Source organism: Eriocheir sinensis, chromosome 35, assembly GCF_024679095.1.
Source record: "Eriocheir sinensis breed Jianghai 21 chromosome 35, ASM2467909v1, whole genome shotgun sequence".
Taxonomy (NCBI): Eukaryota; Metazoa; Arthropoda; class Malacostraca; order Decapoda; family Varunidae; genus Eriocheir; species Eriocheir sinensis.
In genome coordinates, this window is record NC_066543.1 from 7241777 (window position 1) to 7261201 (window position 19425).

At 35.2% G+C, this 19425-nt stretch overlaps 1 protein-coding gene across 20 annotated transcripts in view; it reads right to left on the reverse strand.

The window, feature by feature from the left end:
• Positions 1-19425, reverse strand: part of LOC127007344 (CAP-Gly domain-containing linker protein 1-like) — a 62599-nt gene that overhangs the window by 623 nt on the left and 42551 nt on the right. For 11 of the 20 annotated variants that reach the window (XM_050878192.1, XM_050878181.1, XM_050878190.1 and 8 more), the window contains 12 exons: positions 12385-12648; positions 12052-12293; positions 10533-11288; positions 10157-10338; positions 9675-9805; positions 8899-9096; positions 6512-6544; positions 5828-5952; positions 5093-5255; positions 4721-4810; positions 4346-4428; positions 258-2093 (listed from right to left, as the gene is read on the reverse strand). In XM_050878192.1, the coding sequence (XP_050734149.1) occupies positions 4354-4428; positions 4721-4810; positions 5093-5255; positions 5828-5952; positions 6512-6544; positions 8899-9096; positions 9675-9805; positions 10157-10338; positions 10533-11288; positions 12052-12293; positions 12385-12648 (2259 nt within the window). In that variant the 3' untranslated portion in view covers positions 258-2093; positions 4346-4353. Of the gene's footprint in view, positions 1-257; positions 2094-4345; positions 4452-4720; positions 4811-5092; positions 5256-5827; positions 5953-6511; positions 6545-8898; positions 9097-9674; positions 9806-10156; positions 10339-10532; positions 11289-12051; positions 12294-12384; positions 12649-19425 lie in introns of those variants that run through there. The other 9 variants (XR_007760186.1, XM_050878186.1, XM_050878180.1 and 6 more) reach the window with 9 other exon arrangements.

Genomic DNA, 19425 nt, shown 5'->3' on the forward strand with positions numbered 1-19425 from the left:
AGCATCATGGATATCAATTACTATTTGAAATCTCAAACTGTGGTCTTCATTCTGCAAAACTCTTCCAAATTTTCGGTACTACAAATACACATTGTTTTACTGAAATTTTCACATTTCTCCATTGTTATCCTACTTCGACATATATGATTGAATCATATTTTTCTCGAAAAGCTGCATTTACTGTATATGATAGAAAATTCAACAGTCTGAGAAGGATGATAATAAGGGAGCATATATTAAATTAATTAAAAGTCAGATGTTTTTTATGATTGAGGTACAGGGATAAATTATCACGTATTTTTTTTGTATTTTATCCCATGGATATTTATATACATACACTATATGCATATGTCTTGCAGTGTATTTATATTTCTTTTTTTTTGTAACCATATCTAGCTTTTTTTGTTTTAATATGCAACCCTCCATTAAATAGATGCCTTTTCCTTGAAGTAGTTCCAAAGAAGTTGGTTACAAGAGATGAAGTCTCCAGTTCTCCAAACTTTAGGCAAACATTCCATGCATACTATTGTTTGTATCCTTTGCAAGATTCTTCATTTTCCTTAAAACCTCAAAACTAGATTCTTACAGTTCAGCTTCATATAAAAACAGTAATATTCTCTACAAGAAGAGTATGTTCCTCTACCTTTTTTTCTCGTCCATTTAGTAGATCTATTTGACCCCCCCCCCCCACACACACACCCTCTATAAACTTGTTTCATCAACCCTCTTGAATGTCATTTGGTTACTGCTACATCCCATTGGGAAAATCATGCTTGTAAATTTCAAGAGTTCTATAGTTATGAAAATCAAGAGTTTTATGATTATGAAAACCAATCAGCTGACAGTATCTGAATAAATATCACATACTCAGTCACCTGGTTGTTTAGACTGGGTGGGAGGAGCAAATAAGGGTGTTTGAACACTCTCTCTCTCTCTCTCTCTCTCTCTCTCTCTCTCTCTCTCTCAAATATATCAAGTTGGAAGAACTCATAGAGCAAAGTATTACTAAAGTTTATGAATTTCCTGTTTCCTTCTATTGTTATTTGCATTTGGCCACTGATTGATGATGCAAGTATATATCAGCACATCATTAAAATAGCTAAAAATTAAAATAAAAGCTCACTTCTATGGGAAAAAAACTCATTTAATTTCTCTCTCATTGATATTGATCGATCATTATGTACCTTGATAACTAACAAGATTTACTTCTCGAGCAGGTCATGATTTACTGACTTTTCATTTGCCATCCATAAAGGTTTAAGTTAGTTATTTGTCAGTGTTTTCATGAAATGTGAAGATACAGAAATTAAATGTGAAAGTATGGAAAATAAGACTTTGAAATTCAGTCTTCTACAGCCATATTTTGTAATCATAAACATACATATAGGTTATATTACTTTAAAAATATACTCTGGATATATATAATATTACATACTGTAAAATGTTTGGCAGCATTCACAAAGGCTCTTTCCACTAAAACTAGCCAAGACATATGAAAATGTGAATATGACTATGATGACTAGACACTTTATTATCACACAAAAAAAAGAAAAATATATTGATGTTTCATTATAGCTTATTCACAAAATTTTATAAAGATATACAAGCTGTGCTGCTTCTCTTGGTTCTATTGATTTTTAAGTTGTATGCAATATAATTCTTGTAGGGAAAACATTTAATTAAGAAGAAATGACTTGAGATGAAATGATAGAGAAGTCCACATGAACTACTTTAATAGACTTCCGACAACTGCAATCATGCAATATTTTAATATTGAGTGACTACCACTAATTATCAACTTTTCTGCTATAAAATGGTGTAAAAAATGTGCTGAGGAGTAAGAGAATGGGGTATTTTGTGGACACCAACACCATCACCAACTTTGAGCTATTTAGCTGTAAACTGCTAAACATGGAACACTGTACAATGAACTTGATATTGATTGTAATAACCACAACAATCTCCAGTCATAAGCTGGCTTTTAATGTAATTCAGGTACTTCAATGAACATATTTTTTACCTAGTTCCCTTCAGCTGGCAGATGTGGTATACATCACTCAGTAGAGGCCTAAGCCTTGTGACCAATTCTGCAACTGTGGAGAAGAAAAGGAGCAGCATTAATACATTATTAAAACTCTACACATCCTTATCAACATGAAAATGTTTGTATTATGAATACCATACTATCTCAATAACCTTAACTTATAATAACAATAATAATAATAATTTACTTATTTCTCTAATGAATTTATTTACACTCACCATTCACCTAATTGTACTAAAATTTACAAACATCAAATATCAATTAAGCTAGTACCAGTGACAAACTAAACTCTGTATTCATCAATCACAACAACACCTCTCTCAAGGGTATAGTCCTCTCATAAAGAAAATATCGAGTTTCTGTTTTGTGCATTCAATAGAATTAACTGCCTTGTGGGCAGTGGCAGTCTGTTAAACAGCCTCGGAGCCCTATCAGAGAAGGAAGACAACTGGCTCTTAATGTAATTCAGGTACTTCAATGAACATATCATCATTAAACAAGTATGCAAATAAAACCACTTCATATTACATTCCTTATTGCATACTATATAAGTATTATGTGCATATATATTCATGTACATAATCTTGTGATTATTAAAGTATGGTCTCCATTGAGAACAAATTTTCAAATGAAAGTCCCTTTCAACTACTTTGCCAGAAATTAATAAGTTCTGAACACTTGGAACCTAAATATGCAACAAAGTGATATTCATAACCTTGTACTAAATCATGATGGTACATAGATTAAGTTTAATAGTGGTAGGTGAGTGACCTGACATGAAGATTTTGAAAATGGAATCCTGTGTTTTGGTCCCTCAGATAGCTGACTATTTTCAGCCTTTACTGAGATGCAAAAGATCACCCAATGTATGTATCTTTAGCTTTGATCAAAAAGAGCAGTAAAGTGTAGCATGAGTCTTGCACACAAGTAAAGAGGTCACAATAGAAAAAATATCTTGTGCATATAAAGAATGGTGCTCATTACCTTCATCCTATGGGGACTTGAAAGTGCAATGCCTTGTAAAGAATTATAAATAAATGAATGATCATGTATATTAAGAAATGAACAATAAGTGAATAAATTGTGAATAAATTATGAACTATAAAAACAAACAGGCTACTCAAGAAATTGACTGTTGAATCAAACACATAATTTCAAATACTTAACTAAACCTCTCAAGGTTACTAAACTAATACCTGGTGACTAGGTGTGTTAAAAGAAAATTACATTTTCCCATATTGTTTCTTCATTAGACCAGAAACTAATCTGCATACATGCAAAATAAACTACACTGGCTCATTTATACTTTCTGGAGTTCATCAGAAAACCAGTGATCAACAAAATTACTACATGATTTAGTTTCAACTTTTCTGAGTGTTATATGTACATAAAAACTAAAACTAAAATCATTCATTTATCTCTTTTAAATAGAAAATCTATACTCAAGTTCACTATGGTTATATGCATGAGTGTGTGCATGCAGTCATCTCTAAGGAAACGTCCCTAAAATCCGTCCTGTATGTTGGTACCAACTGTTTTAAATGACAGAATTGTGTCCTGGACTGCTACACACATGCACACACGTATCCACGCATATATGTGCGTGCGGGCACACACACACACACACACACACACATTGTATTTTTAATGAGTATATTTTCAGCTAAACAGCTGCTATCACTTAATAAACTGATTATTATTATTATTATTATTATTATTATCATTATTACACACACACAAACACAAACACACAACAAAAATAGATGAGTGCATCCCACCATACTGATATATTAGCCCAACAGCAGTATTTGCTATAGGTCTGACTCAGCAGTCTTTGTCCTCTGCTATATTCTTTTTTATAACAGGGTCAAAAGTTTATTTTTACTAGTTACTCAATGATCAGAAACATGAAGGTAGGTTTTCCCACATGGCTACCCTAAATCATTTATTGTCAGATTTTATCATTCATATGCCATTATTCAGCCAGTTTTTATCAAAATTTTCCCAAAATATAATCAGCTTCAGCTAATCATTATGGATGTTCTCATATAAATTTTGTGACAATATATGAAATTCAATTTTGAGATATTTTGGATACAGGCAGCTAGACAAATAAACAGACTGACAGACAGACAACAAAAATATTATTACCCTCCTTGTAGTGGACCATAACTAAGTTTCTATATATCTTTTAATTCAATTCAGTTTGTAGACGGTGAACACCACAAATTTTCCACACTTTTTCATCAAAACTATGAGTATACAAAAAATTATGTGTTAGTGGCAAAACCAACTGCTTGCCTGTACAGTCAAAGAGCCTTGGACATCTCTGATCTTTCTTCTTGAAGAAGGCTGGGATGAACAGATCCATTTACTGACCTCAGCTGGTAATTGCAAACATTTTACACTTAAAAGAATGGGAAAAAACTTGCCTACATGCATATAACTGTGAAGAGAATTTTATTAATACATAATAAAATGCATCAACTTTTAAAAAATGGAGCTACAGTAAGGAAAATCAATGTAGCAAAGATTTACTTTACTTAAAATGCTCAATTTGAATCATCCTACACATGTGAGATAACGACTAGAGTTTTGTTTACATTGCTCATGCTTTCCTTCTAGCCGTTCATGGTCAGCTTTCCATCATAATAAGACCACCTGCCCAACACTCACCAGACTCTGGCGATGCTCCTCATGCTCCTGGATCTCCTGCTGCTGCCGGCCATCAAATTTCACCACGGCACACAACACCTTACTTAATGTCTGTGGAAGGAAAATCATCCTATAAGTTTAAGCATAACATGTTTCTTCCCACATGAGATATTTTACAGAATAAATGGCAACAATAAAATCCTTTTTTCCAGATATCCACTTAACAATGAAGTAGCATCTGTTATTTATACTCACTCTACTGGGATATATTTTATTTACAAGTTACAACTACTATCTCCGTTTAATGTAAAAGAAGGAGTTAAATTGATTAAAACAATGATAGGAGTGGTGTTATGTTGGTGATGAGACACCAAAGAAGGGATTTACACATACCTGTGTTTCTTTTCCCAGCATGTACTGGTATAAGATGTTTTTAAGGTACTCAAACTCTGCTGCTTCTTCCAAAGACACTCCAAGTCTCACACCTGTTCCTCCACTGGCACCTCTTGTCCTTCGCTTCAGGTCTAGCAAGGCTTTCAGCTCTCCTATTTCTTTTCTGAAAAATTTAACAAGGTACTGCATTTAAACAAAGGAAAATTAATGAAATCATTTCTATTTGAAAGACATATTTAAACATGATTTTTTTTGTATAGTTGATGTTATTATTTGTGCTTCACAAGGGCAAAAGTCTCAGCTTAATCCTGGGCAAAAAACATCGAAATTTATCACAGGGAAATGGGAATTGAAAATACAGGTTTACTTATCCCATGTGTTTTGATAATGGCTGTAGCTACTTGATAGGGCCCCCCTTAACAATCTTATTAGTGTAAAACACTTTTCAGAAGGGTCATCAACCATTTTAAATTCTACACCTGCCTTTATTGGAAATCGGGTCACAGATGATGATGATGGTTATGATGATTCAAACATGAATCCCTAAGTTATGATAACTTGTCCTAACTGCAATCTTGATTACTGCATTTTATCTATCTTTATTGGAACAAAAAAAAAAAAAAAAAAATGGGGTGCAGCATATACATGATGGGTCAGAACCACTAAATATAAGGTTCAGAATGAGAAATTTAGAGCAAAAGAGCAGATTCCCAACATTTGTGCACTAATGCTCACCCATGATTGAGCTTCATGTCCTCCAGTTCCCGGCGTTGTGCAGCAACTTGCTTCTTGAGGAGCTCCACTGACTCTGTGCCACTTTGGAAGGCTGCTGCTGCTACCTGGGTCAGCCTTTCCAATTCCTATACAGCAGACAAACACATTACACATTTTGTGACCATGCATGATGTAAATTTCTATCAAAATGATTTTCAAACCTTCTCCTTCTTGGCCTTAATCATCAAATCAATTCAACCTTATTTTCTTATGAAGCACTTGCACCTTACGTAAAGAAGTATTTCAGAAACTTCAATTGAACATGTATTTTCTCACTTTTAACCTATTTGTATCCTTCTATAACAGATTTTGGAATTTCTCTTCTACAAGCATTACCCCAGTTTTAAACCATTTACTTCCTCTATTAAAAGCTTGCAAGGCAATTTCCCTTTCTTGTGTGCTTTCCTTCTATTTAGACATACCAGACATTTATCTAAAATGAAAGGAAAACTATCTTACTATTAGCCATTCCATAATACTACTTCACTTAGAATATGCACAAATATCTACACCATAAAATTCAAATATATCTCCAACTTATGACTTAGTAAATATAATGGGTATGTTGCTATTTAACCAAGATGATCATCCAAATGAAAATCCAGTACAGGTCAAGAGTGAGCAACCCATTGTAAGCTAACATACCTGAGGGTTTTCTGCTGGGTGAGGCTCAGGACTCTAGGAGGAAAAAATGAAAGAAAGAAAGAAAAAAGAAATACTTGTGTCATAATAACCAAGGTAAGGTTATGCATAACTTTAAAACACAATAAACAAACATACAGAATGTGCTATACTTAGTTCAGCCATAGGTCTGATGGAAACTAGGAAAAAAGAATGTTATAGGGCCAATACATTGAATTCTAAGAAACTGTGATCAAGGCATTTTTACTGTTGTTATACTTGAAGAACTTCACTGTATCATGTGACACTGTACTGAGATTAGATAACAGTTTATTGTTGGGCTTACAATAGCCACCTCTTATTGTTCATGAAATAGAGCACATTCTGCTATTAAAATGATACACATAAATAATCATAATTAATCATGCTTCTATGAGGTTAAACAAACAATTTGTAAAAATTTGGGTGAAAGAAAAATCAAGGAAAAAGTTAATTTTGGAAAAATAAAGGTTAGCTGCTGTTTCCATTCTCTCATCAAGAATCCTTCGACCAATATTCTGATCTTATCATCGTTATCACTCAGTCTTTGAGGCACTATAAACCCTGGGCTAACAGAGCAAATAGAAAACAGAAAGTAAGGTAGTTTTTGGGAGGAAAAAGATAAAATAGAAGAGCTTACTATATGTATAGTATGGAGAGCTGAGAATCTCTGAAGAGAAAAGAAGAGAAGAGAAAGGAAAGCAGGCCATAGGGTCAGCTTAAAGTATCATCAGAGGTAGAAATGTGAGCAAGCAGGTACAGAGGGGACTGAAGATACACAATCCAGAGCTATGTGACACAAACAAAGGCAAGGGATGAGGTACAACAGACGAGGATATAAACAACGGGGACGAATTACTTGAGGAGAGAATCTCACTTAACAAGGTTGAATGAAGTAAGTAATGAGAATGTGTATAAGTGGTTTGGTATGAACATGAATTTAGTGTGATGTTTGAAACATCATTCCTTTTATTAGTCCACTGTATCTGTTAAATATCTTAAAAATAAAAATCAGAATATTAAAATCCAAAGGTTATTCAAAACTACTCAAGGTGCAGTGTATTAGACATGATGCAAGATGCAATAAAACAGCAAGTAAATAATCACAATCACCTGGTATGACAACTTTAGGAAAGGGTTTTTCAGAACTCAGATACCTCCTCTATGATGATATCAAATCAGTTTGATTCACACATTATTACAGCAGTTATGTATAAATAAAGCCAACCTTCTTGATACAGTTTACCCTCAGCTCAATAGCTCACAGTTTTGTGAATTTCATGATTTACCAGACTTATCACTGTCTATAAACTGTTGGAGTACATGACAAAATGAGATAAGACCATACATCCCTAAGTGTCCATAAGGTGGTAATGTGCACATTTTCTTAATTTTTGTTAATCCAAAACTGTATGCATCCTATTGCATTCATGAATTCACAGTTGTTTCACTGTCAACATACAGCAAATATGTATAATGATTCCATTGTGCAGCATTGTCTCCAGCTTCCTGTTTACTGTGAAAAAGTTCTCACTCCTACACTTGCCATAATCACTCCCACTTGCAATTTGTACATGCAGATTCCAGCTTTGATTTACCAACAAATCTCAACAAACTGTAACCATTGCTAAAATATCATAACTTGATGATGGAGTGTCTGAAGTCATCTTTAACAAGTATTAAATTTTAAAAAGTATTTGTATAAAAAGAAAATATCACCATCACATAAAATATGCATAAAGAATGTAAACCACAAAAAGATATGGAGACAGTTAGAGCTGCATACACAATTTAGTCATGAGATCACTAAAAGTGATGAAAAAAGTGCATCTCTGCCTGTTTTAAAACAAATGGTTGACACTATTAATTGCAAGCCAACCATGACAATTATGCATTTGCTGCTTTTAGCCTTGATGTAACATGAAATATTATGCCAGTTGTAATTATTCCTGAAATGCTACTACTTACAGCACTACTTATCACTTGATTTTGCATTACAAAATGTATATTGATTTTGTCTTTTCTTATCATGCAAGAGTTTCCTATTATAAGACATAGCTGGAGGGTCAAATGTACTTTTGTTAACTGATTTTATATTAACTGCATATCAATTTTGTCTTTTCTGTCTATACAAAAGTCCTCCTATGAGATTCAGTCAAAGGGTTAACTGTATATTTGTAGTAATCATGCTAAAAAGGCAAATTTGAACTCACCTCAAGACTCACTTATTATAAAAGTATTAATATTGATGAAAATTAATAAATTTCTGCTAACTTCAGTCTACACTAAACCTAACACAACCACTCTACACCAAACCTATCACAATTAGCTGTTGCACCTCAAATCTTCCCTTGATGGTGAAGGAGCCTTACCCTGCGTTCCTTGGTCCACTCCTGTGTAAGGCCGTTCATTTCCTCCTGCAGCTGAGACTCCCGATGCTGTACCATCTTCTCTGCTTGTGTCTTCCATGTAGCTTCTAACTCCTTTATGTGTGCCTCATGTTGTGCTTTCAATTCTGCCAGCTGTTCTTCATACTGTAGAACAAACTTGCATAGCTCATCATCCTTCTCCTGTGGCCATGCATAAAGGGAAGGGTTTTGTCATGGTAGTGCAGGAGAGGGTTTAAAGTAATTAGTAGTAGAACAATATAGTTGGGACAGACTAACAACCATCATTCATAATACAAAATCTGAGTCTGAGTTAGTTGCAAACCAAGCAATAAAGTGATTGGATGGAGGTTTTGAAGTTAAGTCACTTAGATATGTCATAGACCACCACTCAAATTCACAAAAGCAAGTTAATGAAGAGGAATGAATGGTGGAAAGAGTTAGTTGGAGAACCATATCCTTTTTATCCCTAACTCCCATAATCTATGTTTCTTTATAAATATCAGGTAATGGAAGTATCAATTGGGTAATGGAAACTGGAACATAACAATAAGCAGTTTGTCAGCTAGGTGTGTATGAATATCATACACTTTATAAATGTTTCTTTTAAATTAATGTATCTCATCATTGTCAAAACAAAACAACATTATTCAGCCTGATATTTATTTATGCTAGAGACTGCACTTGCTATTTGTCTTAAAGTCTGTAGTGGATAGATGAAAAATGAGAAAAGTAGCTACATGTGATTCATTCATTTCTACCTGTAGCTTGTTATTGTAATCCTGAGATACTGCTTCAAGCTCTGTTGTTTTTTCCTTCATCCCTTCTTGTGCCTCTCTCAAGGCCTCCTGATGCTGCCGTACTAGGTTGGTGGTTTCACTGTCTTGTTGGTCTGCAAAAATGTTTTCCGTGATTTTTTCATACCAAAGAATTAAGAGCACTAATACAGTAAGTCCTCCAGTTTGTTTCTTTGAGACTGCCGGATTCATAGTTGCCGAAAATCTGGGAATGAATTTCTTTAAATTTGCCGATTTAAGCCCAACATCTGGTGAATTGAGATTTAGGTGTGAAATTCATTTTTAATGTAAGTAACAACAAAAACATCAGCAACAACAACAACAATAATAATGATGATGATAATCATCTTAAATAAAATAAAATATGTAATAGTAGTTATCAAATCAGCTGACACCCAATAGTGAGCATATTATCTACAAAAATATACAAAAGGACAGTCAGGTACCATATGCTGAAGAAATAGTGTTGAGGCATTCCTGCTCCTTAGCTGCCACACATCTTGCTGCCTCCTCTGCCGCTGCCTCCAGCTGCTGTCGACGTCGCTCCTCTACTTCAATGAGCTGTGACTCAAGTTCTCTTATTCTTCGTCTGTGTTCTTCAACTTCACCACTAACCACCTCTGCTAGTCTGTTAAAAGATTTCTTGATGATTTTTATAGATCAGTAGCTAGCTATAGTAGATTTATTGAGCTATTATATGCACATTAGTTTCTTCCACTATCACTGAAATATGGCACTTTTTTTTATACCAATTACTTTAACCCCTACAAGCATTTAAGAAGATTGACTACACAAAAAATACTGTCCTGTAGAGGTACTTGCCTTAATCTTTCCTCTAGATCTTTTATGAATAGTCTGGCTCTACTTAAGTCTTCATCTCTTGCTGCTAGAACAGACTTTAATCTCGACACTTCATCACACTTGGTTCGTTGTTCTGCATTCGTTGGCGTTTTTTCGACTAATTGTTCGACGCTGACATTTCTGTCGATTGGAGGGTCTGCCCTGTCTGCATGAGAGCTTACATTCTCATCTAGTGTTCTCTTTCTTGAGTCAAAGTCTGAAGCATGGGTCTGAAGTTCTGCATATAGCTCTTCCTTTTCCCTTTTAAGCTGGTGAATCATCGTCTCTCCACTACTGACTTGTTCTTCCAGCTGCTTGTTGAGCTGCTGCACCTGAGTCAGCTGTGTTTGTATGTCTATTCTTAGTTTGCTCTCCTTCTCCAGGTCACAGGCAAGTTTTGAACATGTATCATTGAGTCCCTCAACTTGTTTCTGAAGGTTAAGTATATTGTTTTGTAAAGTATTGACAGTTTCTCCCAATGTCTGAACTTTATTTTTCTCTACTTCAAGTTCTGCTTTCAGGCTAGATATAGTGTCTTTCTGCAAGGTAACCTCCTCATTCAGCTCTTCTTTTAACCTTTGCAGATCTTTGAGATTGTTTTCTTGACCTTCCTTCTGTGCAAGAAGCTGGGCAGCTTCTGACCTTGCTGCATCTCGCTCAAGCTGTGCAGCTCCAAACTTTCTCTGCATTTCATCACTGTTGGTTTCCATCTGTTTTATTTGCGTCTCATATCCCTGTCTGAAGAACATTTTCTTATGAGTCTTGTTTTAAGGATGTGACAGGTACTTAAAAATATAACAAATATTTTGCACTCCAAAAAATTTTCCCTTATTAAATATTTTGTATATGTTAAAAAATCAATACATCAGATTCTGTCTCATAGAATGATGTGATTAATATATTTCTCAAAGAAAGTATTTCAAGATGCTCTCTAGAAGTCTAGACATTATAACAGAAAAACATGTATATCTATAATAGATAAAGATCATGTTTATTATAATGTACAGATACATAAATAACAACAAAATAGCCTTATTTTTCCTAAAGAAATATGAACAAAGTGTTGCAAAATATGTAGCCCTGTTTAAAGCAAGAGAAAGTAAAAAAGGGGGTGGTATAATGTAAAGTGTGGAAGAGCAAAAGAGAAAAGGGGATAAGGCATGGAGCAGAAGGAAGAGAAACATGACACAAAGAAACAAAGAATATAAACTGGCTAGAAATTATTATGTGAGGATACAAAGAGAAGAAAAGAATCATAAAAAGTATATCATCAACAAGTGTAAGACAGATACCAAGCTATTCTACAGATATATAAACCAAACAATAAAGAATAAAGAAAATGTAACCCGTTTAAAAGTGAATAACATATATATGAAGAGTTGAAAGACATGAGTGAGATACTGAGTGAAAATGTCAAAAAAGTGTTTATGGAGGACACACACCAAGGCATTCATTGGTGTGCTGACTACATAATATCTAATAGTGTGTGTAACTAGCTTACCTTATTTCTGTGAGATCATGAAGCTGCTTTTGTAAGTCTCTAGTTTTTGCTTGGTACTCTGTTACTTGTGCTTCCTTTTCTTTAGAAAGTCGCTCCTCCAGCTCATCTTTCTCCCTGATCAACTCATCAATCACTCCTTCTGAGGATCCATCTTGAAGTTGATGTATCAACCTTGTCTTTTCTTGACTCAATCTATTTATTTTTTCCTGAAGATCTTTATGAGAGAGCTCCATGCTCAGAACCTGAAATATTAAATTTTCAGTTAACAATTAACTACCTTCACACTCAGATGTTTGCAAACTGGTGGACAATTTGTGTTGCTTGAAAAGTTACCTTGTTTTTATTTTCCTCATTACTAGAGTCCAGGGCTGCTATCCTCTGATTGGCTTCTTCCCTCTCCTTCTGGTAGTGTTCTAGGGTGTCTTTAAGGTGCTGGTTGTCCTGCTGCAGCTGGTTTACCTGCGCCTCGAGGGTCGCACTGGTGCCCGCGGACGCTGAGAGCTTCTCCTCCAACCTGGCACGTTGGGCTGCTGCTGCCGCTGCAAGTTGTTTACGAGCTTCTTCCAAACCCGCCTCAAAGCCCCGAAGCCTTTCAATCTAAATTTCCATAACAGTCAGTGTTACTTGATACAGTCTTGGATACCCATAATGATATTTCAATTAAATATTTCATATAAAAATATTACAGAGTTAAATATGTTAATCTTATGTTATCATACCATACAAAAAACACAAAAGTTTATACTATTTACAGAGTACATTTATAACTGGTCAGTTTAAAACATGAGATTACTTTTGATGCATTTAACACAATGAGTTAATTCATTCATTGCATACAGCCTATGATTCAGTGCCATTAACTGTTTATAACATATTTTAATGATAACTGGTAAATGTCTTAAAAGACACAACGCTAAGGAATTGTTAAGCGAGTTAGAGGGTATTCTTCAATTTGCCAAAAAACACTCCATCAGAGGAATTGCTATAACTCAATACATATTAAATGTATCACTGCAAACATTATTTCCAAATACTAGTTTACCTTTCTCCTCTTCCACAAAACAGCTTTTACCAGTATGTATTTGATGGAACACAGCAATGTAGGTTGTGTTTAGCTCAGTGATTCCAATAGTAATGATGAACAATATACTTAGTGCTGAGACCAATATAATATTTTGTAAAATATCCAAAATTTGCCAAAAAATACAAATAAGCTGAAATTAAACACGGCATTATTTTTGTCACTTGGAAACAAATGATATTCACCGACTCCCCATCACTGTCATCCTACCTTCTTCCCCTGTTACATGCATTAGACTTGTGTTCAAGCTTATGGGAAAAAAAAAGTTGACATTCAAACATATTACAAAATTAAATGGGTCACAAGTATGTTGAATTCAGGCTGCATTCAGACAGCTATGTTTACACTTGATGGTACTTCATATTTATTCATCTCAAAACAAAAAAAAAAAAAAAAAAAAAAAAAAACAGAATGAGATACTTAAAAGTCTGAGTGGAAAGAGGAACTAGCTAGGAGGATGCCTCTGTAGTTCACCTTGAAGAATGGCAGTACATTCCAGTTTGAAAAGTATGGCTCAAAATGTGGCTCAGTTCAGTAAGTAATAAAGGTCCTGATTTTTAGCCCATTATGTAGTAAAGATCTCCAGTGTGTAGGAAGTGGAGTTGAGATATGATGCCAATTATAAGCATCAAATATCTTAATCTCATTATTAAATTTGAATTAATAAAGTTTCTTCGTTTTGTTAAAATTCAATATTAAAAGTTAATCTCTAAACATGATGCTGTTGTGATTTAATATCCAATCCACAACTCACTGTCTCTTACTTTATTGTCAATCAAGTCAATCTGGTCAACACTTACAACACATTTTATGGTCACAACTAAACTCTACTACTGTAAGAAATGATTGCCTATTCATTAGCTGATTTAGTCATGCCCATCTACCAACTCCTGTTAAAGTAAAAATTTTGTACTGATTTTTTAAGCCAAATTTAGAGGATCAATTTTTACATGAATTTAACTTTTCTCAAGGCTTAAATTGTTCCACAATATGTGGTATTGGCTATACATGCAGCGCCACACACAGCCACCCAGAAAACTGTCAAAGAGCTACTGTTCTTAGTGAACTTGGTACTTTTTCTGTTTCGGGATTCATCAGTACAAGTTATTGTTTGATGCCAAATGTCCAAAAGGAATTTTTGCTTGTCATGAAGAACTTTATTTTACCCATTGCTCATAGGTTTTAAGATTTGCATGTATTTGTGTTATATATGACTACTGAGTACTGAAAGTGAACAGCCTTATGCTTGCTAAAGGCAACATGAGTTGTTTCACTTCCTGAATGTTTTCTTCATGGCTGTATTTTGTTTTCTAGCATCTCTTGTATTGTTAAATTTATTGTTAGATGGGTATTATTTCTGAACGTGTCGTTATTTTGACTTCTGGTCTTGAAATAAGTGCCTTACACACACACACAGCACTGCGGTAGGCAACAAAAAAACTGTAAAAAGTTGGTAAGCAAAGAATTTGCAAACTGTTGTTGCAAACTGATAGCCAATATGGTCTATTGAACATTTACATGAATACATACAGTAATTTTGAATTTATCCACTACATCAATGAACATTCCCTTTCTTTACAGATATTCAAAGGGGAAATGCTAGAATATGCCTATAGCTTTCCTCATACCTCTGTTTTGCCGCAATTTTTAGCTAGTCCCTCCCTAAAACTTTTAATTCCATATCTTGCAGAGCCATGATCGGATTTCTTAAATTCTAGTTCTTACTTTTGCAAACACCATTATTACACACATCCTCCTACTTGCAGACAATGAACACAGATAAGGATTTGAGCATGTGGGAGTTATGATTATGTAGCTGTAACGGCATGGTGTTCCCGTGTGCTAGACCTGTCAACTTTTGACTTGCTAGCTTAAACATTGTCACAGGGGCCCAATTTTAGCAAAAGCAAGGTCACACATACTTTGGTTGACATCTGCATTGAGACATATTGGTTGTGAGCTGAGCTTGCTACCAGCTGTATCACCAACCTGATAACATTTCAACGAAGAAAGCATTGTTTGTTTATGAAATGAAAAAATAAGTATATGATGACTGTAAGGATCACATCCTCAGCTAGAATGATGCATCTCTGCTAATCATCATCATCTCTTATCTTCTTTCCCAAACAGAAAGAATTGATTCATCACATGCATAATCAGGTTGGAGAGTCAATAAAGACCATTGTGAAAACTGCTCTTAGCAAAAATAGTTGTGGAGGGGCCCTGGGCCCCTCCACATGTCATGTTGCAAAATGTAGAGACACATGTTCCTAATTAAGATGATAATGTTTGCCAGCCATTCACTGGGATGATGTGGCTATGTTAAATAGCAAAGGCTTCCATCATCAGCAGGGTGCACCTTAAAATACTTGCTGTAATATTCCTACACATGAAGAATCAACACACTATAGAGCGACTGAGTCAGTTTGGGAGGGGCCCACTCGAGGAGTCCCCTGGCTAGTGCTGCCAAATCTTATTTAATGTATACATAATTTATGATACATAATTTCAAACAGTACACAGATGACATATGAAGGAGAGAGTGATGTATTACTACTTAAAATGGTCTCAAGACGTTTTATGACTCTCCACTTTGTGTGGGAAATACAGTCACTGATAATGATAATTAGACAAAAATATACAAATAGCTACACAAGGTAAAACAAAAAAATCGTACCAACACATCATATTACTCAAGCAGTTAAATGAAACAAGAAATGCATGAGAAGGTGGAGATTATAACAAGACTTCACATTAAAGTTTGCATGGTAATTCAAGGAAATTAGGTACCATTCAGTGCCTTAAAAAATCTCTGTTTCATTTTGATCAACAGACTAATGCAGATAATTTACTAGCCTCTCTTTGGTGTTTATAAGCTCAAAGCCAAAACTGCTACAAAACCTAGGAGTGGAAATGAAATAAAGAGCTGGCAAGCAAGAGGGTTGAACAGAAAAATTAAGCACTATTGAAAAATAAATAAGTAAACAGGAAAAAGTAAATTTTAATCATAGCAAACAACAATAAGTAGTAAAAGATATTACAAGGCTGGCAAGCTGATTACTAATGAAACAAAATGAAAACAAATAAATTGTTAGTGGTATTAGCTTGTTAAAATATTAATTTATTACGGTGAAAATTGCAACAGCAATTTGATAAGAAATATCAATTAATTATATCCAAAAAATAAAGAGCTGTGTTATCAAGGCTTGAGACACAAGCAGAGAGTGGCCACCACCTCCAACTCCTAAACAAATTTCTGAGAACAGAGGCTATTTTAAGCTTTTTATTGTCTCCCTGCTGCTTCATGTGAACCTTCATGATATATTCCTACGAAAAAAAAAAAGTCCACATCACCAAGTGGCTTTTATTGCCATCATGTCCTATTGGTTCGCTACAAAGTTATGCTCCACACTAAGATCAACATCGTGTTTCTTCTCATGCCTCTCATTACACTCTTGAAGAGGGCAATAAAATTATTGCTGCTGTCCATCTGTCTCTGTCTATTTGTTTGCTGTTTGTCAGTTACCATAATATCTCAAAAAACAGATTTACATATATGCAGATACCAAATACATACGAGAACATTCTTTGGTGAATATTTCAAACTGATTTATTTTGAGGAATACTTTGATAAAACCTGTCCGAGTGAATGACTTAGGGCAGACCATGAGTGCTTGCAGTAGACTGACAATGCAAAGCCAGTTGGATGTAAAAGTGTGCTGTGCTGAATCATGCAATATCATTCCTTCATAAACGGCATGTTGTTTATAATTTAATTTGCGATGGATTTTGAACATTCTGGACCTAGTACTATAGTTGGTGTCACGAAAGCTGGCGAAGATAATCCATCAGGGAGGGACTAGCGGATTTGGCATCATTACTTGGGTGATGGTCTCTGTGCCGCTCATTGACCTATTGTTAACCATATCTAACCTGTGGCAAATTCCTTTTGCCATGACATAGCCTACTATCTCTCACTCTCTGCCACCTCAGCATTCATGGTTATATAAATGTATGATAGTTATTCTTATAATCATTTTTCCTCATGGCTATTTAATGCCCAGAGAAGGTTCTTGTCTTAGGCCAATGTTTACATTATGACTATGTTGCATCACTACACATTGTGTAAGTCAGGACTAAAAATATACCAAGAAATCTTACAATAAATGAGCTAATGAATAACATTGTGTAGGCTGTAGCCTAGCATGCTGTAGTAGTACGAAAAGTAGGGAAAAAAAGTCTAGCCATAACAAGCTTGTTGCTTGTCGCTGGATATTGTCTGTTTACGTGCACTTCTGACTGAAGTTTTGTTATGAATGTCGTTTCAGATTTATCTATAATAGTTCAAAAAGCACAATTCTAATAACTTGTTCTAATGTGCATGAAACTGACTTTGTATTCCTACCAAAACCCTTTTTGGGTTGTAGGGTAACAGACTGCACTGATAGAAACTAATGTAATAATATCTTTCTTGATAAATATGTGCCTTTTCAACTACTACAGGTAAATCTGAAATGACATTCATAACAAAACTTCAGTCAGAACTGTACGTAAACAGACAATATCCAGCGACAAGCGACAAGCTTGATATATTCAAGACCTGTTATGGCTAGACTTTTTTCCCTACTTTTCGTACTATTATAGCATGCTAGGGTACAGCCTACACAATGTCATTCACTAACTCATTTACTGTAAGATTTCATGGTATATTTCTAGTCCTGACTTACACAATGTGTAGTGGCCTAAGGCAAGAACCTTCTCTTTCATTGTGCTGCATTAATCCTGAAATGTATTTTTGTTATTTCTGGGCATTAAATAGCCATGAGGAAGAATGATTATAAGAATAACTACCTTACATTTATATAACCATGAGTACTGATTTAACCCTTTCTATCCGTGACGCAGACTTCGGCGTCACAGTATGGAAAGGGTCGAGGAAATGGAAGAGGATTAATCCTCTTCTAAACCTCTCAATCCTCCTCTAAATTCCTCTTAATCCTCTTCCATTTCCTCTTAAGAGGTTTAGAAGAGGATTAAGAGGAAATGGAAGAGGACTAACGGTGACGCCATCAGACGCCTATCGGATGCCGACGTCGGCGTCGCCGGAGTGAAGGGGTTAGCTCGTCCGCTGCGATTGAGACGGATTTGGCTTTCACTGGTAGCCTGGTAACATACACTCCCAGGTTTTTCTCTGCCTCTGGTTGATAGTGGAGTGTTTCCCATGTGGTAATGGTATGCTAGATTTCCCCTCCCAATGTGCATGGCTTTATATATATATTTTTTCTTCACTGAATTGTAGCAGCCACTTTTTGCTCCATTCCTGTAGCTTGGTGATATCTTCTTGTAGGAAATCCACAGTCAAGGGGTTAAAGAGGTGGCAGAGAGTGAGAGATAGTAGGCTATGTCATGGCAAGCTGAATTTTCTGCAGGTTAGATCTAGTTAACAACAGGCCAATGTGCAGCACAGGGACTGTCACCCAAGCAATGATGCCAAATCCGCAAGTCCCTCCCTGAAGGATTATCTTCGCCAGCTTTCGTGACACTAACTACAGTTCTGCGACTTAAGCTAAGTAAAGGGGAACAGCTCTAATGGTAGAAGCAAACTAAGAAGTAATCAATAATTGAATTTTGGGAATGTGCAATTGAATTCAGACACTCTTAAAACAAACACAAACAATAATTCAAACAAGATTTGAGGTGCTGTTATTCATATCTTGCATATTTCAATACAGTGGCTACTAAAGCATATAATCCAGAGAAACAAAATATGGTGAGTGCTGAGTAGTATAAACTTATCAGATTATACTGTTGCTGTTGATTGATACAACATACTCTTGTTTGTAGTACTGCATTAATGCAATGTTATCATGGAAAATGGGTGGTAGGGGAGTATGGAATGCATCCATACTCCCTAAATATTAATGCGAATATGTATGTTCATTATAGCAGGGGAAAGCAGTGATGATTCGGACATGGGATTTATTGAAAAATGTCTGGATTCGATTGCCATGAGATCTTGTGTGAATGAGTGAAATTTTGTTGTTTTGGACTCCATGGGACAACCACGCTGCCAGAGGTGTACTTCTCAAAGCAGGCAAGATTTTATGTTGTTGTGCATTTCCTATGTAACAATTTTGGAGGTGTATCGTAAGCTATCACTTCATGAATAAGTCCAGTAGCAGATTGTGCATTATTACAGTGAAAAGTCATGCATGGTGTAGATATTGCTATAAAATGTGAATACCTAGTTCTCGTGTTGGAAGTTTAGTGTATCCTGCCATTTAGTTTTTATA